The 20,953-nt window shown below is 40.9% G+C and overlaps 2 protein-coding genes across 6 annotated transcripts in view; one reads left to right on the top strand and one right to left on the bottom strand.

Moving 5' to 3' along the window:
- On the bottom strand, positions 1 to 14,387 carry tars3 (threonyl-tRNA synthetase 3). Of its 2 annotated transcripts, none has more exons than XM_039794201.1 (19): positions 14,041 to 14,387; positions 13,269 to 13,355; positions 12,469 to 12,653; positions 12,056 to 12,179; positions 11,733 to 11,857; positions 11,313 to 11,430; positions 10,952 to 11,016; positions 10,746 to 10,824; positions 10,391 to 10,537; positions 8,822 to 8,920; positions 6,775 to 6,941; positions 6,517 to 6,679; positions 6,229 to 6,366; positions 4,125 to 4,202; positions 3,933 to 4,033; positions 3,705 to 3,809; positions 1,761 to 1,833; positions 1,525 to 1,639; positions 1 to 559 (listed from the first exon to the last, which is right to left on the bottom strand). In XM_039794201.1, the coding sequence occupies exons 1-19, from the start codon at positions 14,359 to 14,361 to the stop codon at positions 411 to 413; spliced, it is 2,439 nt and encodes an 812-aa protein (XP_039650135.1). In that variant the 5' UTR covers positions 14,362 to 14,387; the 3' UTR covers positions 1 to 410. The 2 variants fall into 2 exon arrangements, with proteins under 2 accessions (XP_039650135.1, XP_039650134.1); XM_039794200.1 differs by having other exon boundaries at positions 12,469 to 12,656; positions 14,041 to 14,386.
- The window catches only part of ulk3 (unc-51 like kinase 3), a 17,693-nt gene continuing 11,075 nt past the window's right edge, over positions 14,336 to 20,953 (top strand). The window contains exons 1-10 of one of the 4 annotated variants that reach the window (XM_039794203.1): positions 14,336 to 14,400; positions 15,748 to 15,892; positions 16,778 to 16,918; positions 17,262 to 17,382; positions 17,658 to 17,753; positions 18,043 to 18,186; positions 18,843 to 18,925; positions 20,078 to 20,233; positions 20,463 to 20,568; positions 20,674 to 20,714. In XM_039794203.1, coding sequence (XP_039650137.1) covers positions 15,788 to 15,892; positions 16,778 to 16,918; positions 17,262 to 17,382; positions 17,658 to 17,753; positions 18,043 to 18,186; positions 18,843 to 18,925; positions 20,078 to 20,233; positions 20,463 to 20,568; positions 20,674 to 20,714 — 993 coding nt within the window. In that variant the 5' untranslated portion in view covers positions 14,336 to 14,400; positions 15,748 to 15,787. Of the gene's footprint in view, positions 14,401 to 14,857; positions 15,157 to 15,314; positions 15,522 to 15,747; positions 15,893 to 16,777; positions 16,919 to 17,261; positions 17,383 to 17,657; positions 17,754 to 18,042; positions 18,187 to 18,842; positions 18,926 to 20,077; positions 20,234 to 20,462; positions 20,569 to 20,673; positions 20,715 to 20,953 lie in introns of those variants that run through there. The other 3 variants (XM_039794202.1, XM_039794204.1, XM_039794205.1) reach the window with 3 other exon arrangements.

A 20,953-nucleotide genomic window follows, 5' to 3' on the forward strand; every position in this document is an offset into this window, starting at 1 on the left:
TTCAATAGATTTATTTTATTTCTGGGGTTCCCCACAGAGACATATCTTTGTGAAAAATCAGTGCCAAATTCACATAACCTTCAAGCCCATTGTTTCATTAAATCATGAAGTAACTTCCTTTCAGATACTTACATTTGACATAATTTAATACCCACACCAAGTAAGTAAGTACACATACTTGTCCTTTTCTACCCTTCACACATGAGCAGTGGGCATGTCAGTTGTTTTGTAGTCCTATTCATCGTTTACTTCCAGAATATCAGCTCATCAGTTCCTCTGTCGGATTTCTGCTCTATGTACTACACTTTCACTGCACCATCTTTACATGTGCCATCACTTGTCGGTTTTCTGCTCATCTGACTGTGGTTGAGGCATTCCAATGAAAGAGTCTGGATTGTTCTTGGTCTTGATCAGAACTCCTCCTCCGCATTTGGACAGCGGCATTGTTTGAGCAGGGTCAGTCGAGCCAGCACCTCGGCCACAGACAGTTCTCCATGGACTTTGTTGTCCCTCGTGCGCACATTGACGCCGTTAGTCATCTTCTCCTTCTCTCCGACCACTGCCAAGACACAATAAGACATAACAGCTTGACATGCGCCAAGTCACACCACAAACAAATACAGCTACCCTAACACATTCCCCGCTTTGTGTGGATAAATTCAACAACTGTGGGTGGTTAGCCAGCTTGGAGGTCCACTTGCTATAGTCAAACAATTAAGAATCTTTATTTTGACTCATTATTCCAATTTTGTGTAGTGACAGCCCCAGAGTCTAAAAAGGACCATAGCATTTCATTTCTTTTCATGTTTTAGCCCATTTACTACAAATCACATGTTTTCTGTTGATCATTTCTGAAAACATTTCATCTGTGTTTGGGTTTTTGAACACTTTAAAAAAAAAAAAAACTAGTTTGAACTGCAGATGGGTATAAAATGTCATCGCTTGATAATTTTATCCTTTTATACATGTGGGGGTGGTAGTAGCTCAGTCCGTAGCGAGGCAGCCCACTTACATTTCTCCATTTGTGCATAAATAGGTCCTGTGTGTATTTCAGGCCTGTGTGTAGTGACTTCTAACAGAGTGTACATAAAAAGTAAGAAATTAATTTTAAATTGTATTTAAAATTAATCAATGTGTGAAATGTCATAATTAGGGTATGTATACTGAGTTATGGCCAAAAAATGTGTCAGTGACACAGACATCCTCAACATGTAAAGCCTCCACGGCTATCACTGGCACGGTGGCATACAAATGGCAGCCCACAGAAATCCGTTGTATACTTCCCTAAGAAATTGACAAAGTGCAAACATCGCTGTCGATGAAAGGATTCAGCAAGTGTCACGTTGATGAAGTCACAGCAGTTTAATGTGCCGTCGCTATTGCGACTGAGGGGCTACTGCATGCAGTGGAAGTAACAAATTAAATGTACTTTTGAAGTGATTGCAGCCGGCAATCCTGAGAGCAGCAAAATGGGGTGAAAATGTTCAGGAATCAGAGGTAAGTCAGTGTTGTACATTTTCTCACCAAGAATGAAGTTGTACTGGGCCAACTGAGCGTTGCGGATTTTCTTGTTTAGCAGACAGCTGGAGTCTAGGTCAGCATCTGCCATGAAACCAGCTTCAGTAAACTGCTTACACACCTGACAAGTGGAGAAAGAAATGGTTCTGCATTAAACAAATCTGAATGCCACAGATAGTTACTGTCTGCACTCATATGATTGTAATTAAATGTGGTCAAGATGGGGGAAGTGGAAGACATACCCTCTTGGCATAATCCTCACAGGAGGGGTTGACAGGCACTAACATCACCTGACGTGGAGAGAGCCACAGAGGCCTGTTGGAAGGACGGACAGACTGTAATGAAACTATCTTCACAAAGATATACTGGTGTAACAACTTCACCACCTACTGACAAAAAGAACTACTGGGCATGACGTAGAGAGCCAAAGTCACACCCTTCTACTTCCGGTCCATGGGACCTTTCTTTCAAAAACAATATGAACGGGAGTGGCAAATAATTTTTTTTTCCGGTTGAATTGAGCCATGGATTACAAATATGATGTCCGTCAATTTAAAAGATTATTTTTCAACCGAAGAAAGTCTGTTATTAAACTGCTGAAGTATAAGACTGTGAAAATACGTAATTAGAAAGACTACACACTTCAATGTCGCATGGATGACGTCTCGCTGAAGCTACAATATAATGTTACTCAAATGAGCTGAGGATCTTGCTTGTTCATTTGCTTCCCTGCTGAAAACACTTCCCTAGATAAAACACATCAGGTAAGATAATGTTACGTGTGTTGTGGAACAGAGCTAAGCTAGCTAGCCAGCTAGCGAGCAAGTTGAGCAACAAGCTAGGTGACGTAAATTGTGTGAGACAATAGATGTAGTTCACTGAGCGGTTTCACACAAAACTAAGTGGTACTATGACAAACCTACGGCCAACTGAGACGTTCTTCTTCGGTTGAAAAATTATCTTTTAAATTGACGAACATCATATTTGTAATCCATGGCTCAATTCAAAACTGGATCAAAAAAGAATTTGCCTCTCCACGTTCACTACCGTTCATATTTCTTCCAAATGAAGGTCCCATGAGGTCCACCGGAAGGGGAGGGACTTCGCCTCTCTACTGTGGTTAAAATGTTACTAACAATGGACCTTTTTCACAGCAGACATTGGCCCAATCCCAAAGTGAGCCCTGAGGACTAAGGACTCACATACTTAATTGATCTCAGGTACAGGTGAGTGAGTGTGTGAGGCCACATGGGCTCAAATAGGTAGAAATGGGATCGGGACAGCACTTCACGAGATCACAGGTTACCTTGGCGACGTTTAATAACAAAGATGTTGCTGACACTTGCTGGTTTGGGAATTTTCATTTTAAGTTTGTTGCTTTCCACACGGCCAAGGCCCAGGAGACGGCTACCTGATTCCAAACTCTTGTTTTACGAGCTGGACAACAGGTTGGTCCGTTCCTGGTCGGTGGTGTTCGTGGCGTTTGTTTACCTTCGTAATTTCCGGATTTCCCTATCGTCTCCGCGGTAAACGTCACAACACTTTGAACTGTGGGTAATTCCCTTTGGTGAAGTCTGCATCGATGCAGACTCACGGAAAGGGCTCGGTAAGTGTGTACTCAAACCCTCACGCCCTTTGAAATTCCACATTGGGACAACACTAAGCCCTAACGAATTTCGCGAGAACGCGCACCAAAGTCCGTGAGTCTGTGAGTCCGGACTTTAGGATTGGGCCATTTTGACTTGTCATAGTAGGAAAAGCACAGCTGAAACTGATAACCTTAACGATGGCTCAATCCCATCAAGTGTCCCAGTAAGCTATTTCAGTGAGTCAGCATGAACAATACCAGAGCCTCTCCTAAGTGGAACGCAGCCATCAGTAATGGTTTTGAATACACCTGGGCTTTTCCTACTATGACATGTCAACATGTCTGCCGTGAAAAAGGTCTATACAGAGCATATAGTTAACATGGCACGTTACTTATAACCACCCTAAAAATTGTATTGCAACACAAAATATCTAGAATAATGACGATTGATTTATCTTCTGAAACATTACTGTATATGGACTGATCGAAGCAGTGGGCATCGTGGATTATGTTTTTATTTATTTTTTTATTTTATTTAATAAATTGTTTTGTTTTAATTGAAGCTCTTAAATGCAAAAGCAATCAGAAAGCACCTCACCATTTGCCTGCATAGTTCTCTGTGAGAATGGCAATCATCCTCTCCACTGAGCCCAAGATGGCACGGTGGATGATGACTGGTCGGGCTTTGTCGTCCCCATCCTTCCTGTAAGACATTGCATCAGAGAGAATATTGCGGGTTCCTGTGAAATCTGCGAAACATATAGCCCTAGGTGCAGTGAAGCACACAGCCTCAGCAGTGTCTCAATGTTTTGATTAGGCGACTCACCCCACAAACGTCAGGTTGAAGCGGATAGGCAGCTGGAAGTCCAGCTGAATGGTTGCACACTGGTGGTAACGTCCAATTGCATCTTTGATCTTAATGTCAATCTGTAGTAGCACAGAAAGGAGCACAGGACTTTACACAACTCGAACAATTGAAATGATCTTGCGTTTGGCTGGGAATATCAAATGTTCTGACCTTAGGTCCATAAAAAGCACCGTCTCCAGGGTTGAGTTTCCATGGCTCCCCAAACTCATTCAGGCTGTTCTCCAGTTGCTGTCAAACATGGGACACACATGAACATACACGTTCGATCTAAATCATTAAAGCAATTACTGTGAAGCAGGCCAAGTCAAAACTGCAGTACAAGATTAAGTACAGAACACACAGTTCAGTGTGCACTGCCAAATGCAATTCTGCATTTACATTGTAAGTGATGCCCTTAATTATGTAATTTACCACTGTGCAACATTTATGATAGAAAATAAGTCAAACAAATGAGCAATGTTTTTCATTGAAAACACACCTCCTACAGAAATTCAAGGAACTTCACAATGACTCACAGATCTGATACTACTCCTGGAGCGTCATCATTTAACCTGTCATTCGCCCACTCAGGAATATCAACTTCCAGAATTATTTTTTTGTATTCAAAAGATTACGGTATTATTCGTAGGCTGCGAGAAAAAAAAAAAAAAAAAAAACACATAGTAGACTATAGGTTACAGATCCAATGGCCGTGTCAAAGTCAGACAAAACTTTATAGCTGTCTTCAAAACAGACAAGAGAGCAAGTAGCCTATTATCTGCATTATGCCAAAGGCCATTAAATTAGTTGGATGTCAAAGCTTAAAAAAAAAAAAAAAAAAAAAACTATGAAGTAGATGTCTTTGCATTAAACAATCTAAAAATGTAGGTAGCTTTCCACGCTGGCTTACAGTCTCTGTGCTGACAGATTTACTACATGCACCAACAACGGCTTTGGTCTCTTAACTTGAGAGATTGACATAGAGAGCTTTAGTATCAAATTCTAAGGGTCTTCATCACGGACCATCTCTATACATCAATTACGTCACTTCGCTCCGAGTATCACAGCTGGACCACGAACTACCAATATTTAAACGTAATCGAGTTGTATTTAAAGGCCTCCAATGTCGACCTCGTCTCACTGAGGGTGCATACTTGTCTTCCATGGCCATTCCCATGTCGGATACACACTCTCACATAGTCACTGCAGACACTGTTTTCAGATTTTAAATTGCTTTAATTTTAAAATGATTTGCTTGGCATTGGAATCGTGGGTAACGTCTAATACTGCCGTGTAAAATGAATGTATACGAATTCTCATGACTTTTCCATAAAGTAAGAACTTTTATCAGGTATACGCTGATGGTGAGGTGGGCTGTAAGCCAACTCTTTCAGAGACAACATGGAAATGTATTTGCTAACGGGTTATTCTGAGTCACTCACTAAACTGATCCGGGTTGTGCGAGTCACTTGAGTCAGTACTGCCAAATCGCCAAGGAACCTCAGTCCCAGCCCATTGTCTCTAACCACTAACGCAGTAGGAAGTTCTGTGGATTCACTCGGTGCAGACTCACCATTTCAGATCTGATATATAGGCTTTCAATTTAGACATGGAAACAGGAACGGAGAAATGCCCAAAGTGAATAAATAAATACATAATTTTTTTTAATTGATCAACCTAATTTTGATGCTACATCTATACACCAAACCTATAAGCACGTTAATTCAGATGTGAAAGAATTGCTTTTGTTGTGGATTTGCTTTTCACCCTGACTCAAGGAGTGACTTCACTCGCTCTGCAGATCCACTCATGACAACGTAGCCGGCTGATTCGTGCGACTCGAGGACTCATGAGTCATCGTGACTCATGGGTCCTCGAGTGAGCCCCACGGTCTGCGAGCTTGCAATATTTCTGGCTCTGCGGGTCGGGAAGTTCCTATAACCTGTCTCGGACTGTCTCTCTGCTCACTCAGTCGCTTGAGTTGACTTGTGGAGTTGTGGTTGCCTACGAAATTGTAAGTTACAAAGCTTTTGGCAGCTGAGATGGCTAGGACTAGTAGTAGCTAATGTTGCAAGAGGTTTGTGTGTGGCGCCGTTATCATTTTAGATTGAACTGTAGTAGGACTCAACTGATCTGAGTTAATGATACTAGAGACTCGGGAGTTAATTTAAAGAGCCGAGTGAGTCACTACTCAAACAGGTTTACTCCAAAGCAGGGTCTCATATCTGTATCAACCAGAGTTCGTCTGGTACCTAGATTTAATTATGCAGTTTACCTTTTCAGCCTGGTTCCACACGGCGATGTCACCCAGATACTTCTCTGGACGAGTGGAGAGGTAAAGCTGGAAGGAGAATCCGAACACATCGTAAACACAGCGGAGGAAGTCCAGACAGCCCTTCATCTCGGACTCTATCTGTAGAGGGGAGAAAAAAAAAAGAAATACAGAAGATTACAAATTTAGGAAATGACTCCCAATAAGTTATTACTTTGTTTTTTCTGAACTGCTTTTTACATGTTCAAAGACCTAAAAAAATTGCCCCTGCTTGTAAAACAACGTGGTCACCTGATCCATGGTGCAGAAAATGTGAGCGTCATCCTGCTGGAAACGCCGCACTCTGGTCAGCCCAGTTAGTGTTCCTGACAGCTCATTTCTGTGGAGTACCCCGAAATCTGCCAGCCTCAGAGGAAGCTCCCTCCACGAGCGAGGCCTGTGGCTGAACATCAGACTACAGGACAACCAGGGGAGCAGGAAATCAAATGACTCGGACACACTTTGAAACACTGTATGTACAGTTTTGATTTACAACAATAGTAAACCGACCAGTGTCCGGGGCAGTTCATGGGCTTGAGTGCAAAGATGTCGTCTTCCACGGGGAAGGAGAACATGTTTTCGCTGTAGTGTTGCCAGTGGCCAGATGTCTCCCACAGCTTGCTGTTATAGATGTTGGGGGAGGCTACTTCCTGAAAGCCTCTTCTCCAGTACTCATCCTAGAAAAACAACAAAACTACATAAACAAGCGCCACTTGCCAGTTGGACTGCACAGGTTGTTTTGTTATTTTTAGCTGAATCATGACTTCTGGCACGACTCTCGAGCTACTACAATGGAAATCTGATCCTGTGGGTGTTCTGTAGGTGTTTGTTTTCCTTAAGAAAAACATTTTAATGTTCAGTTGAGCCGTTTAGCAGTCAACAGCAGAAAACTTTTACTGGAAAGATGGCAACCATTAATATGTGGAACTGTGAATATGAAACGGGAAGGAGCTTAAAAATATCATGCATGCTTAAGACGTGATAATGATCTTGCACCGTTTCTGTGCAATGTATGTGAGGTCTCCTTGGCTTGGTCCGGTGTGTGGGCGTGTGCTGTGAAAGTTTTCAAGATGTCAACACATCTTTGCAAATACGTCACAGAGACAAGTTCCTGTACAGTCACACTAAAGTTTGCTCAACTTTGGCCAAGACTGCAATCTGCTCTTAACTGAAATGTGTCAATTTGGTGGCTTTCCAAACACTAGTAGTTTGTCTTTAAACTAGTCTCGCGTCGCCAGACCTTCCTCCACGGCGCTGCGGAGGAAGGTCTGGCTAGTCCACACAGGATTTCTGGGATAGGAGAAGAACGTACTCTGGTTTGTTGGCATTTCTTTAAACCGATCACAATCGTCTTGGGCGGCGCTGAGCGCAATAACGCTTCCTCGTTTTGGTGGAACGTGCTTGTTCAAAAGTTGTTTTAGTCGTGCAACAGAAAACTCAGATTGGACAGATGGTCTAGCTATCCTGCAGAGATTTGAGGAGCAGTTAACCATAGTTCTCAGGAATCCACTGGAGTTTAAAATGCCAACACAAAAGGAAGCGGAAGGCGAGGGACATCCGGCAACACCAGAGCAATCCCCTAAATGAATAGTCGTCGTTATAGACCATCTTTAAACTAAACAAGAAAAATTACCTGAAGATTGCTTTGCTGCTGACAAGCTCAATGTGACCACAATTTGAAAATCTTGAAAACAAATTTTGGTCGGACACACATCTGACTTCAGTTTGTCACATAGGTGATGCTCGACTGAAAAACTCATGCCATAATTCAGACTTTATACAGCAGTCAGGACTGGCCAGAGCTTTTCTGGGGCTCGGAGCACAATTTAAACTGACTGAGCGAAACTAAAATATTCAGGTCACTATTGCACTTACAGCTCAACTTCCAGCTCCTTGGTGATTGCATGTTTTGCAAAAGTTAAATAGTTAGTGGGCTGCATGTCAATGAGCTGGAAACCACTGCAAGTTAAGCATATCCTGAGCCTCATGGACTAGGGTCGAGAGAGGTTTTAAGTAGTTTTGTGTTTCAGCATCTTTGGAGTGCCTCTTTAAAACGATAAACACACTTTAAAAAAAAAAAAAAAAAAAAAATCATCAAGTTTTTGGATTTTGTATAAATTGTTGTTCATTGATCCTAACAGAATGTCCTCAATTGAGATCCCAAAATAAATATTTAACCAAAGCTTATTATGATAAAGCCCTGTTTTGCTGCATCACTGAAAAAAAAAAAAAAAAACAGCAAAAGCTTGCTACAAAAAATATTTTGTAACAATTTGAAAAAAACATAATGAACACATTGCCTCTTGAGCATCCTGGAGGATGTAAAACACACAATTATACATCATTCACATCTTTAAGCTGTACTTACTCATTTTGGCTATAGTAATGATATGAGAATATATGCAAATTAATATTTTAATCTTTTTTTTATGTTTAAACAGAAACTATTAAAAGAAAGGGGTCTTTATCTGAATGCCTTCGTAGTTTGGAATGAAACTTGACAAATTTACTGTAAATAAAAAGATTGCACTGGTCGGCGTTTGGTCACCACTCCTACCCTGATGAACTCTGTGAGTGTATTGTAGATGTAGGCTCCGCGCGGCATGAAGAAGCAACTGCCAGGGCTGAGATCATGGAAGAAGAACAGCTCCTGATCCTATGAGGCAGATAAAGAAGACTTTTTAATGACTACACAGATTTGTATTATCTGCAGATACAGCCAGGAAGAAACACCTCCTTACACAGTAGGAGAGTTATCCAATCATTACATAGCAGACTGACTGCTGAAAAAAAAAAATTAAAAAAAAAGGTCAATGGACTCAGAGTTAAGGAACCAGTGAGCCTTGGTAGCTGGAAAGCAGGACTAACAGCTGTTATCTTATTCACTCCCTTTTAACCCTTGTGTTGTCTTCCCGTCAACCTTGAAAAAAGCTTTTCCCAACGTTTTAAATAAAAAATTTCTTCTACACATTTTCAGCGCTTATTTCTACATCCCATATATTTTCTGATATAAAACAAAAATTTAAAATGGGTCAATGTGACCCGATGTCAACACAACAGTATAAACCGTGTCAGCAGGTCCTGGGATTTCCGTGATGGTAAACGGCATTCATTTTAACAGCATTGACACAAATAGTCTCCTTGTACGTGACTTTATAACAGCCCTCACCTCACCTCTTTGCATCTTTACATCCCACTGTAGTTATGCTTCCAAACAAATAAGCATGGTTTTAACAATAATCTTGCTTCATGAAAAAAATCCCTCTGGAGATATGTTTTATAGCCACACATTAGGGTTTTTATTTCCTCTGGACACAAGCCAAAACTGGAGAGGTACATGTTTGATAACTTTTATTAAAATCGATGTAAGAGACACAGACGCAGATCACTGCTGATGCACCTGATGGGATTTATTTATTTATTTATTTTTTTACTTCAACGCCATTAGGTACTGCAATGTTTCAAAACGGGCTTTCATGACGCACTATGCAGATGATAAAAGTCAGCTTAGGATCCTGCCACAGGGCACCACCTTTAAAACAACATGTTACTTTTGTCACCTCCCTCCAACTGGCTTCTACAGCAACAGCTTGACTCTGGGGTGTAATACGGGTCGGTGTTGTTATCCATGCTGATTAAGGTGCTGGCGTCTGTGTCTCCGATGCTGGCAAACCAGCTGGGGTGCTCAGATGACTCAAAGTGCTCCCAAATGAGCCGATATGAGGAAACACAGCGCCCTCAGATGGTATAAAGCAGCAATGATGATTTAATGCAAAACAAAACCATGTCCAAAGTGCAACCAAATTTGATCCCTGGGTGACAACGGCTTGACTGTTCCTAACCTCTGAGTAATGTTGTATTTTGTTTGTATATTGTTGCATGCATCTTAACAGTTCATGTTTGCCTGGAAACTGTGATCCAGGTTCGTTTCAGGGTTTCACCACATCCATAAAACCACAAACAGACTCTCATGAGGAAAAACTCCTGAAGAGACCTCAAAGGAGATGCGTCAGCCATCCTATTATACAATTAAGAATCAAAATTCACTTTGAACTGGATTTCAGTCTGCAGTTTTAGGCCACAGCCAGCTGGGTGGGCTTGAACATGACTGCCTACAGTGACTCACTTTGCCAATCTTGCGATGGTCTCGATTCTTGGCCTCCTCCTGAAAACGTTCCCACTCCTTCAGCATCTTTGAGTCTGGGAAGGAAATCCCATAGATCCTCTGTAAAGTCTCCATGTCAGAGCGGCCCTCCCAGTAGGTTGAAGAGTTCTGATGACAGAGGTAGAAAAGAGAAATATTTACATTTTTACACTTTAGCATAATATTACAGACTATAAAATGAGCTATAAACTGGGAAATCATATGTTAAATTGTTAAGACAAACTAAGCTGAAAGATGACAACATTTGAAATAAAATTAATTATCGGAGAACAGCATTCATTGGTTTGGGGCTTGTGGATTTTGGACTTCCACATACCTTGTAGATCTTCATGGCCTTGATCTTGCCTGTGTGTCTGACATGGGGACCTCTGCACAAGTCAATCAAGGGCCCACATCTAACCAGGATCCATAAATTACAGTTTAGTACAGTTACTTTTACAACGACCCAAAAACAACTTGCACATCCTCGTGAAATAAAAATATCCAGTTCATAATTCTTCTTCTTTCTAATAAGCAACATACCTGTAGACTGTAGTAGTGGGGGTGCTGACTTTCTCATTCAGAATGCGGCACTTGAATTTGTTGTACTGAAAGATACAAACACCTTGGGTTAGTTAAAAGTTATCCTGGGCAGAGGAATAGTCCATGCATTCATGCAGAATGCAAATATGCCAAATTCCATGTATGCAAATAATAAAAAAAAAAGACTGTATAAACCAGGCTTGGTCAGTTTATGGCTCGTGAACATTTTACTAATCAGTTCATGAAACCGATGCGACAAAGGACAATAGCCCCTCACATATTTCCAACAAATATGCCATCATTAAATCATAATTCACACAAGCAGAGTATCTCAGCGAAGGCAGTGCTCTCTCCCTCTCACCTTAAACATCTTCAACAGAGTCTCCTTGCTGATCTCAAGCCTCTCAAAGGGCTGTTTTTCCTTCACCACAGCCTTACACAAAGTCTCCAGATCCCCAAATTCAGTGCTGGACACTCCCCTGGAAACAGCAAACATGGTCAGTGCTGTTCTGACAAGTATCATGACGTTTCTGTAGTTACCCAAAAGTTTTTGACGAGCGCGTGTTTCACTTTTTTAAAAAGGAAAATACTCTCAAACAAAGCAAAACCATCAACAACTGATTTGCAAAGCAGGGAATCAATGATAAAGACTGGAATGTATCGACTTTTTTTTTTTAAGAATAGAATCCATGTCTGAATATTACAATATTCCAGATGAATTAACATAGATAAGATGTGGCCAGAGCAGAGAAAACACTGATAGTAAAAAACACTTGCTTACTTCTGTCCATCCAGGAACATGTCATAATAGAAACCATTCTCAATGGGGGGTCCGTAACACAAACATCCTCCATAAAAGTGCTCCATTGCCTCCCCCAAAATGTGGGCACTGGAGTGCCAATACACCTAGGACACAAGGTGATGTTTATATATTAATACTTGACAAAAAAAGAACAATGAATTCAATGACTATAGTAAATCAAAAGATTTGCAGATCACAGATATTGGTGTACAACAAAATACATCTGAGATTTTCCTCTGTAGCCACTAGCCATGTGTTGAAATGAGTTTTCAACAATCAATTTAAAAGTTTGATGTACTCACAGCCTGAGCATCCTCATTGTCAAAGCGCAAGATCTCAAGAGAGCAGTCCCGCTCGAGTGGTCTGTCCAGGTCCCAAAGCTCCCCATTCACCCGAGAAATCACAGCGTTGTCAGCCAGGCCCTGGCTGAAAGATTGAGTGCAAGATAATTGCCTCAGAAATGCCAAATTCTGAAAGTGTCCAATTTGGACTTGCTGAAATCTGAGTTAGTTCCATCGTTGACTGAATGAAAAGGACAATTAAGAACCATATTGGAAGCCAAATGGCTCCAACACAGAGAGTGGATTCTCCCTCTAAGGCGTCTGCTTCAGACAATTTAGTGTTTTATTGGTAAATAAATAATGATTTGATCACACTGGCAGCAATACATTGAAGACACAAAATAGTGGATCTGGCCAGCTGTTTCAAGACTAACCTGATATCACAAGCCAACTGGTATGGTGTGGTGACCCAAGCTTTGCCGGCCACCTTACGTCCGTCTGGCAGCTCCACAGTAATGGGCTTGCTGTCAGCAGCTCTCTTTGCCAGCAGGGCGTCGCTCTCCCTCTTCAGCTCCTTGTAGAGGCTGAGACGCTCCGCAACGTATCCAGGCAATGACTTCTGCTACAGTGGAAAATGTTTTTTTTAAAAAGCAAAACAAAGTCAAGAAATTGCTTTACTTTTGTAAATACATTTAGGAAAAAAATTAAAGCATCACCAGAGCTTTGCATGTTGTTTTGTCATAGAAACCATCAGAGTATTAAAGGTGCAGTAGGTTACACTTATAAAACTAACTTTCTGTCATATTTGCTGAAACTAGTTCGAGTGGAACTACATGAAGCAGGTTATTTATAGTCACCTACAGCCTGTAGTGCAATTTGCAAAAATCCACAGCTCCCTGTTCAGATTCACCAATCACTGCTCATGCACACGCATTCATTCTCCCTTGTGGGGGGAGGGGCTCAGGTTTTGGGCTTTAGCAGAAAGGGGCGAGGGACTAAGAAGTTGTTGATGATGTTCAAAATTTTTAGCTAAATCCTGGATCTTCCCAATTCTACCTACAGCACCTTTAATAGTTCACTGTTCAAGTTTTGTGAAAGGCAGTGGCTATGTTGAAAACATTCTTTGTTGTCCATGATAACTTGAAATTGTGCAAGTTGTGTTCCTGTTGAGTGAAGGGGGGGGGGAAACTCCAATGCCCTTTAAAACTTTTTTTAAAATATTAATAATAATCACCTCTTTCACAGCTCCGTTTCCTTGTCCTTTATCCTGCTTCTTCTCCTTCTTGTTTTTGTCACCTGGTTTGGTATCCGGGGCTGCCACCTGTCCACAAACAGAGGCGTGTGTGCGTCTTTTGACTTACAATAAGCTTGCATCACTAATGTGTCCGAGTTACATTATTAGCCTGTTACTAATGTCATTGAACATGTTCAGTATTTTAAGCGTGCACACACTGACAGTGAGTGGGGGCAGCTATTTATGGAAATTGGGTGTAACGTTAGTATAGTTTGTCATTTGGCTTCACTGGGTACAAGCCTACTCATAATATAATGTCGCAATAGTAGGTGCTACTACTCACACTCCTCATATTACGAATTTAAACTGGGTCATTTGTTCGGTCACAGTCTTTACTATACTTTTTTAGTGGTATATGTGCAGTTTAGTGTCCCAAATTCCCCATACAATGTCCTTAATTATGAACCTGCTAAACCACCTGTGCTGTTTAACAGGTGTTTATGGTTTAGTTTTATAGTATAGTACCTTTAACTGTAATAAGTTGACTACGCTTACTGTGCTCCATGGCTGCAACACAACAAGCGCCTCTCTGCTACGAAAAACCAAAACTTTTTTTTTTGGGGGGGGGGGGGCATTTTAGGCCTTCATTTCTTCAGGACACGAAAGGGGAGAGAGAAAGGGAATGACATGCAGCAAAGGGCCGCAGGTCGGAGAGTCGAACCCGCGGCCGCCGCTCTACCAACTGAGCTAACCCGGCCACTATTAGCTATACCTTTTTATTAGCTCGGTTGTTCGTCTGCTCCTCTTTGCTGTGGTTTTTCTCCGGAGCTTTGCCACACTTGACTCCTTGTTGTTTCTTCCCCTGCGTCTCCTCCTGCTCCACCTCCGCCCGCAGAGCCCGTCGGAGGTGCAGCAGCCGGTAATTCAGCTTCTCATTTTCGGTCCGCAGGCTCTCCAGTTCTGGGGAGACCCCCGCAGCACCGACGGCATCCAGACCTCGGCTCAACCCATCCCGGAGAGTGGATATCTCCTTGGAGAGGAGCCGAATTTGCTCCTCCTGGGCGGACAAACGTGCGGCCAGGCACTCCGCCATCTTTAAATGACCACCGTCTACGCTGACAGCTAACTTCCGGTGAGGTTTTTTTTATTTTTATTTTTTTTATTGCACATTCAAAAAGGCACGTCATGTTTGAGAGAATATTACAACAAGCAAAAAACAACAAGTGGTCAGTGAGGATTAGGACACTTTATATATTTTTTGTACAGTGTGCTTCCATATAAAATAGTTTGCCATAATAATGAAATTGTTAAAAGCATCCCAAAAGCTCTTTTAAAAAAACATGTTTCAGTGTCTCCGAAAGCACAAACATCCAAATTAGTTCGTTAAGGTTTAACCTTTGGGTAAATCTCGTTCATCATTTTAAATTGAACTTATTTAGCCTCAAGTAGTTCTATAACTATAGTACTGTAAATCATATTAACAAAAGCGTATTCTTGTGATGTGTGTGTTCCCATACTATCTGTGTGTGTGTGTTCCTCTTCAGGTGATGGGAAACGGGAAAGTGAGGATTGTACTTCCGGTGAGGGTTTAAAAACAAAACAAAAATCGCTATCTATGGCTAAGCAAGCAACCAGAATACAAATCCACTTAACAAATAATACGAATACGCTATTTAAAAAGTAAAAAAACTTATGATTTATTTATTTTTAGATTGCTCTTTCAAATATTTTTGATGAATAGATTGTATTTTGCAGTAATGGAGTACCGACGCTAGGAGACAGTAATACGTTTAACTCAGCAGACCACTGCAGTACAACCGCAGCGGTCAACAATGTAACGTTAAACATTGACTTTCCGTTCATGTGACGTGGATCTGTTAGCCTACAGGTAAGTGTCGGCTATTTGGATCTATTTAAAAAACCTAATTCTGTCTTATTTTTTGCTAAAGGTTGACTGACACTAGCTAGCTAGCTACATCTGTGCATTGCCAGCAGCACAGCAAGTGCTGCGTTAGCTAGCTATAACTAGCAAGCTCCCAAACTGATGTAGCTACACCAAATTCAGTTCCTTCAGTTTCCTTACTTATTAGGGAGATAGATGCATACCAGAATACGGCTTAGACATTTAACGAGCCTGTCTGAAATTCAGCGTGTAATCGGCATACGTGAGCGCCAGTAACAAAGTAAACTAATTGAGTAAACTTTGAACTTGTTTTAATACTTCCAACATCAGCATAGGAGCCGCACCTAAAGGTACATCGAAAAACATTACACCCTGTAAATAATCGACACAGTGGTGACATTATTAATGTAACTGTTTTAAAGTAGAATGGTGTAGATAGACACTAGAAGGTCCATGTAGCTAGCGTTACTCCTGTTAAAAAGCATCCCCTACTTGTACAAGACCATATATACGTCAATATTCCGCAGCTAAGAAAATGTATTTAGTATTAATTAGCATGTTGATCTTACATTCCAGCCCAGACCTGCTAAGGAAATCCGATGTTGCTGTCCTCAGCATGGCTTCAAACTCCAGCTTTGCTCCTCCAAAACTGTCCGACTTCATCCTCACAGAGCGGCTGGGCAGTGGCACCTATGCTACAGTCTACAAAGCCTACAGAAAGGTGAGTTTGCGGAGGTCTCAGGCTAAATGTCCAAACATGTTTCATGTCCTGTTTCCATTTGATCTCGAGGTTTGTGAGTACACTTTACTTTGCTAACCATACTTGCTACACTATAATGTAGCAATTAATGTGAAAGATATTAGCCATTATTAAATGTGCTTTCTACACTCCACATTTTGCATGCTATAGTCAACTCTGTAAATGAATGACATACACAGTGGTGAAGTAACCGTTTGAAAGTATCACTATTCTGTATTTATTTGCTGTCTGTCAATAGCATATTGATCTTGCATTCTGGCCCAAAGTCAATGTGACAGTCACCACTGAACGACACTGGTATTATAAGTTCAGTCTAATTCAGAGATGTTCAACAGGGGTCCTCTGAGTAAGTGCGGGGCACATTATGTCTAAAATTGAAAGTTTCTTTTTTCAAAAATTCAAATGAAATATACAATGAAAATATATTGTATAATGAAAATATACAATAATATGAATCCAACCTATTATTAGCAAAGATAAATTGGCCTATTTGTGAAACAAAACAAACATTTAATTTACACATTGCAGATAAGCTTACTATGGGTAAGGTAGCCATATGGGAGCCATACAGTCAAGCTTAAGTATTCACTGTGCCTTCCACATGTATGTTATTAATTAAAACATTAAAACATGATGTAAAAACAATATATAGCCATTCATTTTCATCCATCCGGCCCAGTTCAACATTCAACTCAATTTTATACACTATATTTACGGTAGTAGGGGTTCCCTACTCTCTTTCTGTTAAGGGGTCCTTGGCCTAAAAAACGTTGAAGATCCCTGGTCTAGTTTTGTCATAAAAAGCGAAAGTGAAAGTTGGAGATTAGTTCTTGACTGATGTTGCAGGGGGACAGTCGAGAGGTGGTGGCAGTGAAGGTGGTTGGGAAGAAGAGTCTAAACAGGGCGTCTACAGAAAACCTGCTCACAGAGATTGAAATCCTCAAGACGATGCGTCACCCTCATATAGTCCAGCTAAAAGACTTTCAGGTAAGCTCATTTATTGCTTTTAGATTTGGCGTAGCTCATACAAGGAACAGGTTGTGAATACAAATTTAAAAAAAGATTCCAGTCCATATGATCTAATGAAGTTATGCCCTACTGTAATTTTAAACAATGGTGTGTATCTATCCATGCAAGCTATATGTTGATTAAGAAGGCCGTGACATCATTAGAATGCACAGCAAAAAAAAACATTACTTTCTCGGTATAGATGGTTACAAATTTTCTGTCAAAGAAATATATATGTACGTTCTGGAATAAATTTAAATCATTATAATCTTTATACATTTTAAATCCTTCCCTGATTGTCTGAATTCTTATTTTCCATCAGTGGGATGCTGATAATATTTATCTGATCATGGAGTGGTGTTCTGGTGGAGATCTCTCCCGCTTCATTCGCAGCCGCAGGATTTTACCTGAGAGGGTGGCCCGGTGCTTCCTGCAACAGATAGGTGAGTCATGCATTTTTCATCAGCATTGGTTTCTTTTTAACAACTTCTTTGTGTACTTATTATTATTATTATTATTATTATTATATTTTTTAATCTAGGGTTTTGACAGCCATGCGTACATGTAAATTGGTTGGAAAACTTGATAGTAACTCACTCTTGTGGTAGAAATAACATTCTTATTTGATGCAAGTTTGTGCTTAGTGCAAACTTCAGCACTGCATGATGTGGATTTAGTATCACTGTGTGGATTTGTGTGTGTGTGTCTGCACAAACAGCCTGTGCCCTCCAGTTTCTTCATGAGCGAAACATCTCACACCTGGACTTGAAACCTCAGAACATCCTGCTCAGTGGCTCTGTCCTTAAACTCGCAGGTGATCCCATACTCCCTCACACACTCAAACAATCCAGTAAACTCATGTTTATTTGCAGGTGACGGAGATAATTTCAGCAACATGCCAGACACCAAAAGAATGTAATCATTATCGCGCTAGAGCGCTGTTGCCACAAGGCCACGTTTGCTTGTTAAACTCAACTTAAACTTGTGGCTTTAAACAACACCCCGTTTGTGCATCAGTTTTAGGAGGATTGTATCCACTGGAACCTGTCACAGTGAACATCCTTTTTTATTTTTTGTTTTACACTCTCTTGATTTGCTCTCAGATTTTGGTTTCGCCCAGTACATGTCGCCATGGGATGAGCAGAGTGTCCTAAGAGGTTCTCCTCTTTATATGGCTCCTGAGATGGTGTGCCGACGCCAGTACGACTCCAGGGTGGATCTCTGGTCAGTAGGAGTCATTCTCTATGGTGAGTACTTTGTGTTCACCTGTCCATCTCTTTTTAAATGTGGAATACCCTCAACATGAATTGCACACTTCTTCAGATAATCCGTTAATTGTAATGCTGCTTTATTATATATTCAGGGGACCAAAATGCATTCCCGTGCACAGAATCCATTGTAACAGTTTCTTATGCAGTGTAGCGTGAGTTCCCCTTAATCATTTCTAACATTACTTCTTTTTCAACAACTAAAGGCTAATCATTTGACCGGCCCGGCAGGTTTGAAAAAGCAGGTCACAAACAAAATTCTGCCATTAATCATAAAATAGCAGCCAGGTTTGCTCCCTTTTTATTGTGGCACAGTGATTGAACAGTAATAGTGCAATAGCACACGACAGTAATAGCACTGTGTGGAGTGACAATGTACAGTACACAATGGGAGGAGTCCTAGTAACTGTTAGTCCTGTAAAGACCAACATCATTCATGACAAAGACAAGTTTAATGCATGACATTTAAGGTAGCTAAACTAAAATAATTTTTGAATGCAGTATAAGCATTTGAATCATGCATACCCTTTACCTGAAACTGAAGTAAAGTACAGTCGGGCATTAGTTTTCATCACTATAGATTATATTACAGATTATATATGATGGGCTACTCAACCGTGTTTGTGTGCATATAGAGGCACTGTTTGGGCGGGCACCATTTGCATCGAGATCATACGCTGAATTGGAGGAGAAGATCCGGAGTAACCAACCTATTGAGGTAAGTTTTGAGCAATAAATTAGTCCATCATTTGTGAGTTGCTGGACTGAGACCGGCAGCAATCCAGCTTGAATAAATAAGTAAATGACTCACTGCTCGCACTGGTGCTCTAAAATAGTGCTTCATTGTGGTACATATTTGTCATTTGATGGATGCACATGTTGAGCATACTGCAGACACTACATAAGTGTCTCTGTAAAGCAGGAGTGCTTATTTTCAGAGGAGTTGCTTTTTACAAAAGTGACTAGTTGTCAGTTTGCCACTGCAGCAAAAGTGAGTGCATGAAGTGCTGTATTTCATTCAGTGATAGTTTCAGTAACGTTGTTGGGGTGTAACCGTTAAAAAAAAAAATGGAATCAGCCAAATATGCATACACCATCACATCACATGGGAATTGGAGAACTTAAAAACACATAAACTATTCTTTTAGAGGCTGAATTCACCTCCGTTAGCATATTTTCCTTGTAATTAAGTTTTTAATGCTCACACTGAATAAAAGCGCTTACGTTTATTTAAACACATTTTCACCATTATTAAGCTTTTTTTTTTCTCACTGTATTTGTGAATTTTCACCATTAAACCACTTGGTGGCATGCTTTCACACTTTACCTGTATCCCACTACAAATTAAATACAAATTAAGACTTTTTTGACCGGTTTGTAAACGGACCTATACCATAGTTTTAAGTTAAAAAACTTAAAATGCTTATGTCTTATCTATGAGTTGAATTAACGATATATGTGTAAAAAAAAACTAATTAATGTGGTAGAAATGCTAATTAGATTAGTTTTGTCTTGTTCCTGATTGCTGGCAAATAATACATACAGTTGCGTCTCTGTCCTGATATGCCTGCTGCATATACAAACCAAATGTTAATTACCATTTGTGACAGTGAAGGATAACTGTACTTTTAATGATGGAGGGCTTTCAAAACACTTGCATGCTTGTGTCAAACATTAGGCATGAGCTAAATGGATAGCATCAGCATATGGCCCATTAACCAAGGATTCACAGAGTTTTAAGGTCGTCTTTTGATTGAAAGAAAATAGCGAGGTGAGACTAGAAGGTCTCTGGCAACAATCGTCTGTCCTTTTCTCTGGGATTGTCCTGTGGATTGAGTGCAACATAATAAGGTCATGTTTTGTGCATCAGCTCCCTCCTGGGGCCAGGGTATCCAAGGACTGCAGAGACCTTCTGTTGCGGCTGCTAGAGAGAAATCCAGATGCCCGGATCACCTTTGCAGAGTTTTTCACCCACCCTTTTGTAGATATGGAGCATATGCCGAGTGCAGAGAGCCTAGTGAAAGCGGTAAGAGAATAAGAAGAAACGGAAGTATACGCTGGCATGTGTGTGTCTACTCAAGATGACCATGAATAATGTGTGTGTAATTGGCTGAGCACATGTACACATGTTAGTAGATTCGTGCTCACGCCTAACCCACATGTGCCTTCACGCATGACTCTGCATGCATGCATAAGAAATGGAGAGTTGTGGCAGTTTGCATTCAGTGATGCCAGTTCCTATTTCCTCTTTTCAGAAAGAGCTTGTCCTGCAGGCCGTTCAGAAGGACCAGGAAGGGGAGAGGTCCGCTGCTCTCTCTCTTTACTGCAGTGCCCTGGAGCACTTTGTCCCCTCTATTCACTGTAAGAGCAACAACTAACTCTCGTAGTCTGTTCCACCACAATAAACTGGCAAAGTAAACGCACCAGATGTAAAACCGAGCCCTCTCTTCTCTCCGCACTCCCCAGACGAGACAGACCGACAACGTAAAGATGCCCTCAGGCAGAAGGTAGGTCTGAAAACACTCCCAGCATTCACATTTGGATTACTTTCTATTTTCAATTGGTCTTCATTTTCACACTCCAGTGGCTTTCACTTGGAAGTAAATTCTCCTCTTATGAATACCATATGGTGTGGATGGAGCACATATGGAGTGGTTGACATGATTAAAGTGATGGTTCGGAGTAATTCACCCTAGGGTCCTTTGCACCATGACCTCGAGCCAAACACCCCCCCAGAAGCTTTTTT

Source organism: Perca fluviatilis, chromosome 3 (assembly GCF_010015445.1).
Source record: "Perca fluviatilis chromosome 3, GENO_Pfluv_1.0, whole genome shotgun sequence".
NCBI classification, from domain to species: domain Eukaryota; kingdom Metazoa; phylum Chordata; class Actinopteri; order Perciformes; family Percidae; genus Perca; species Perca fluviatilis.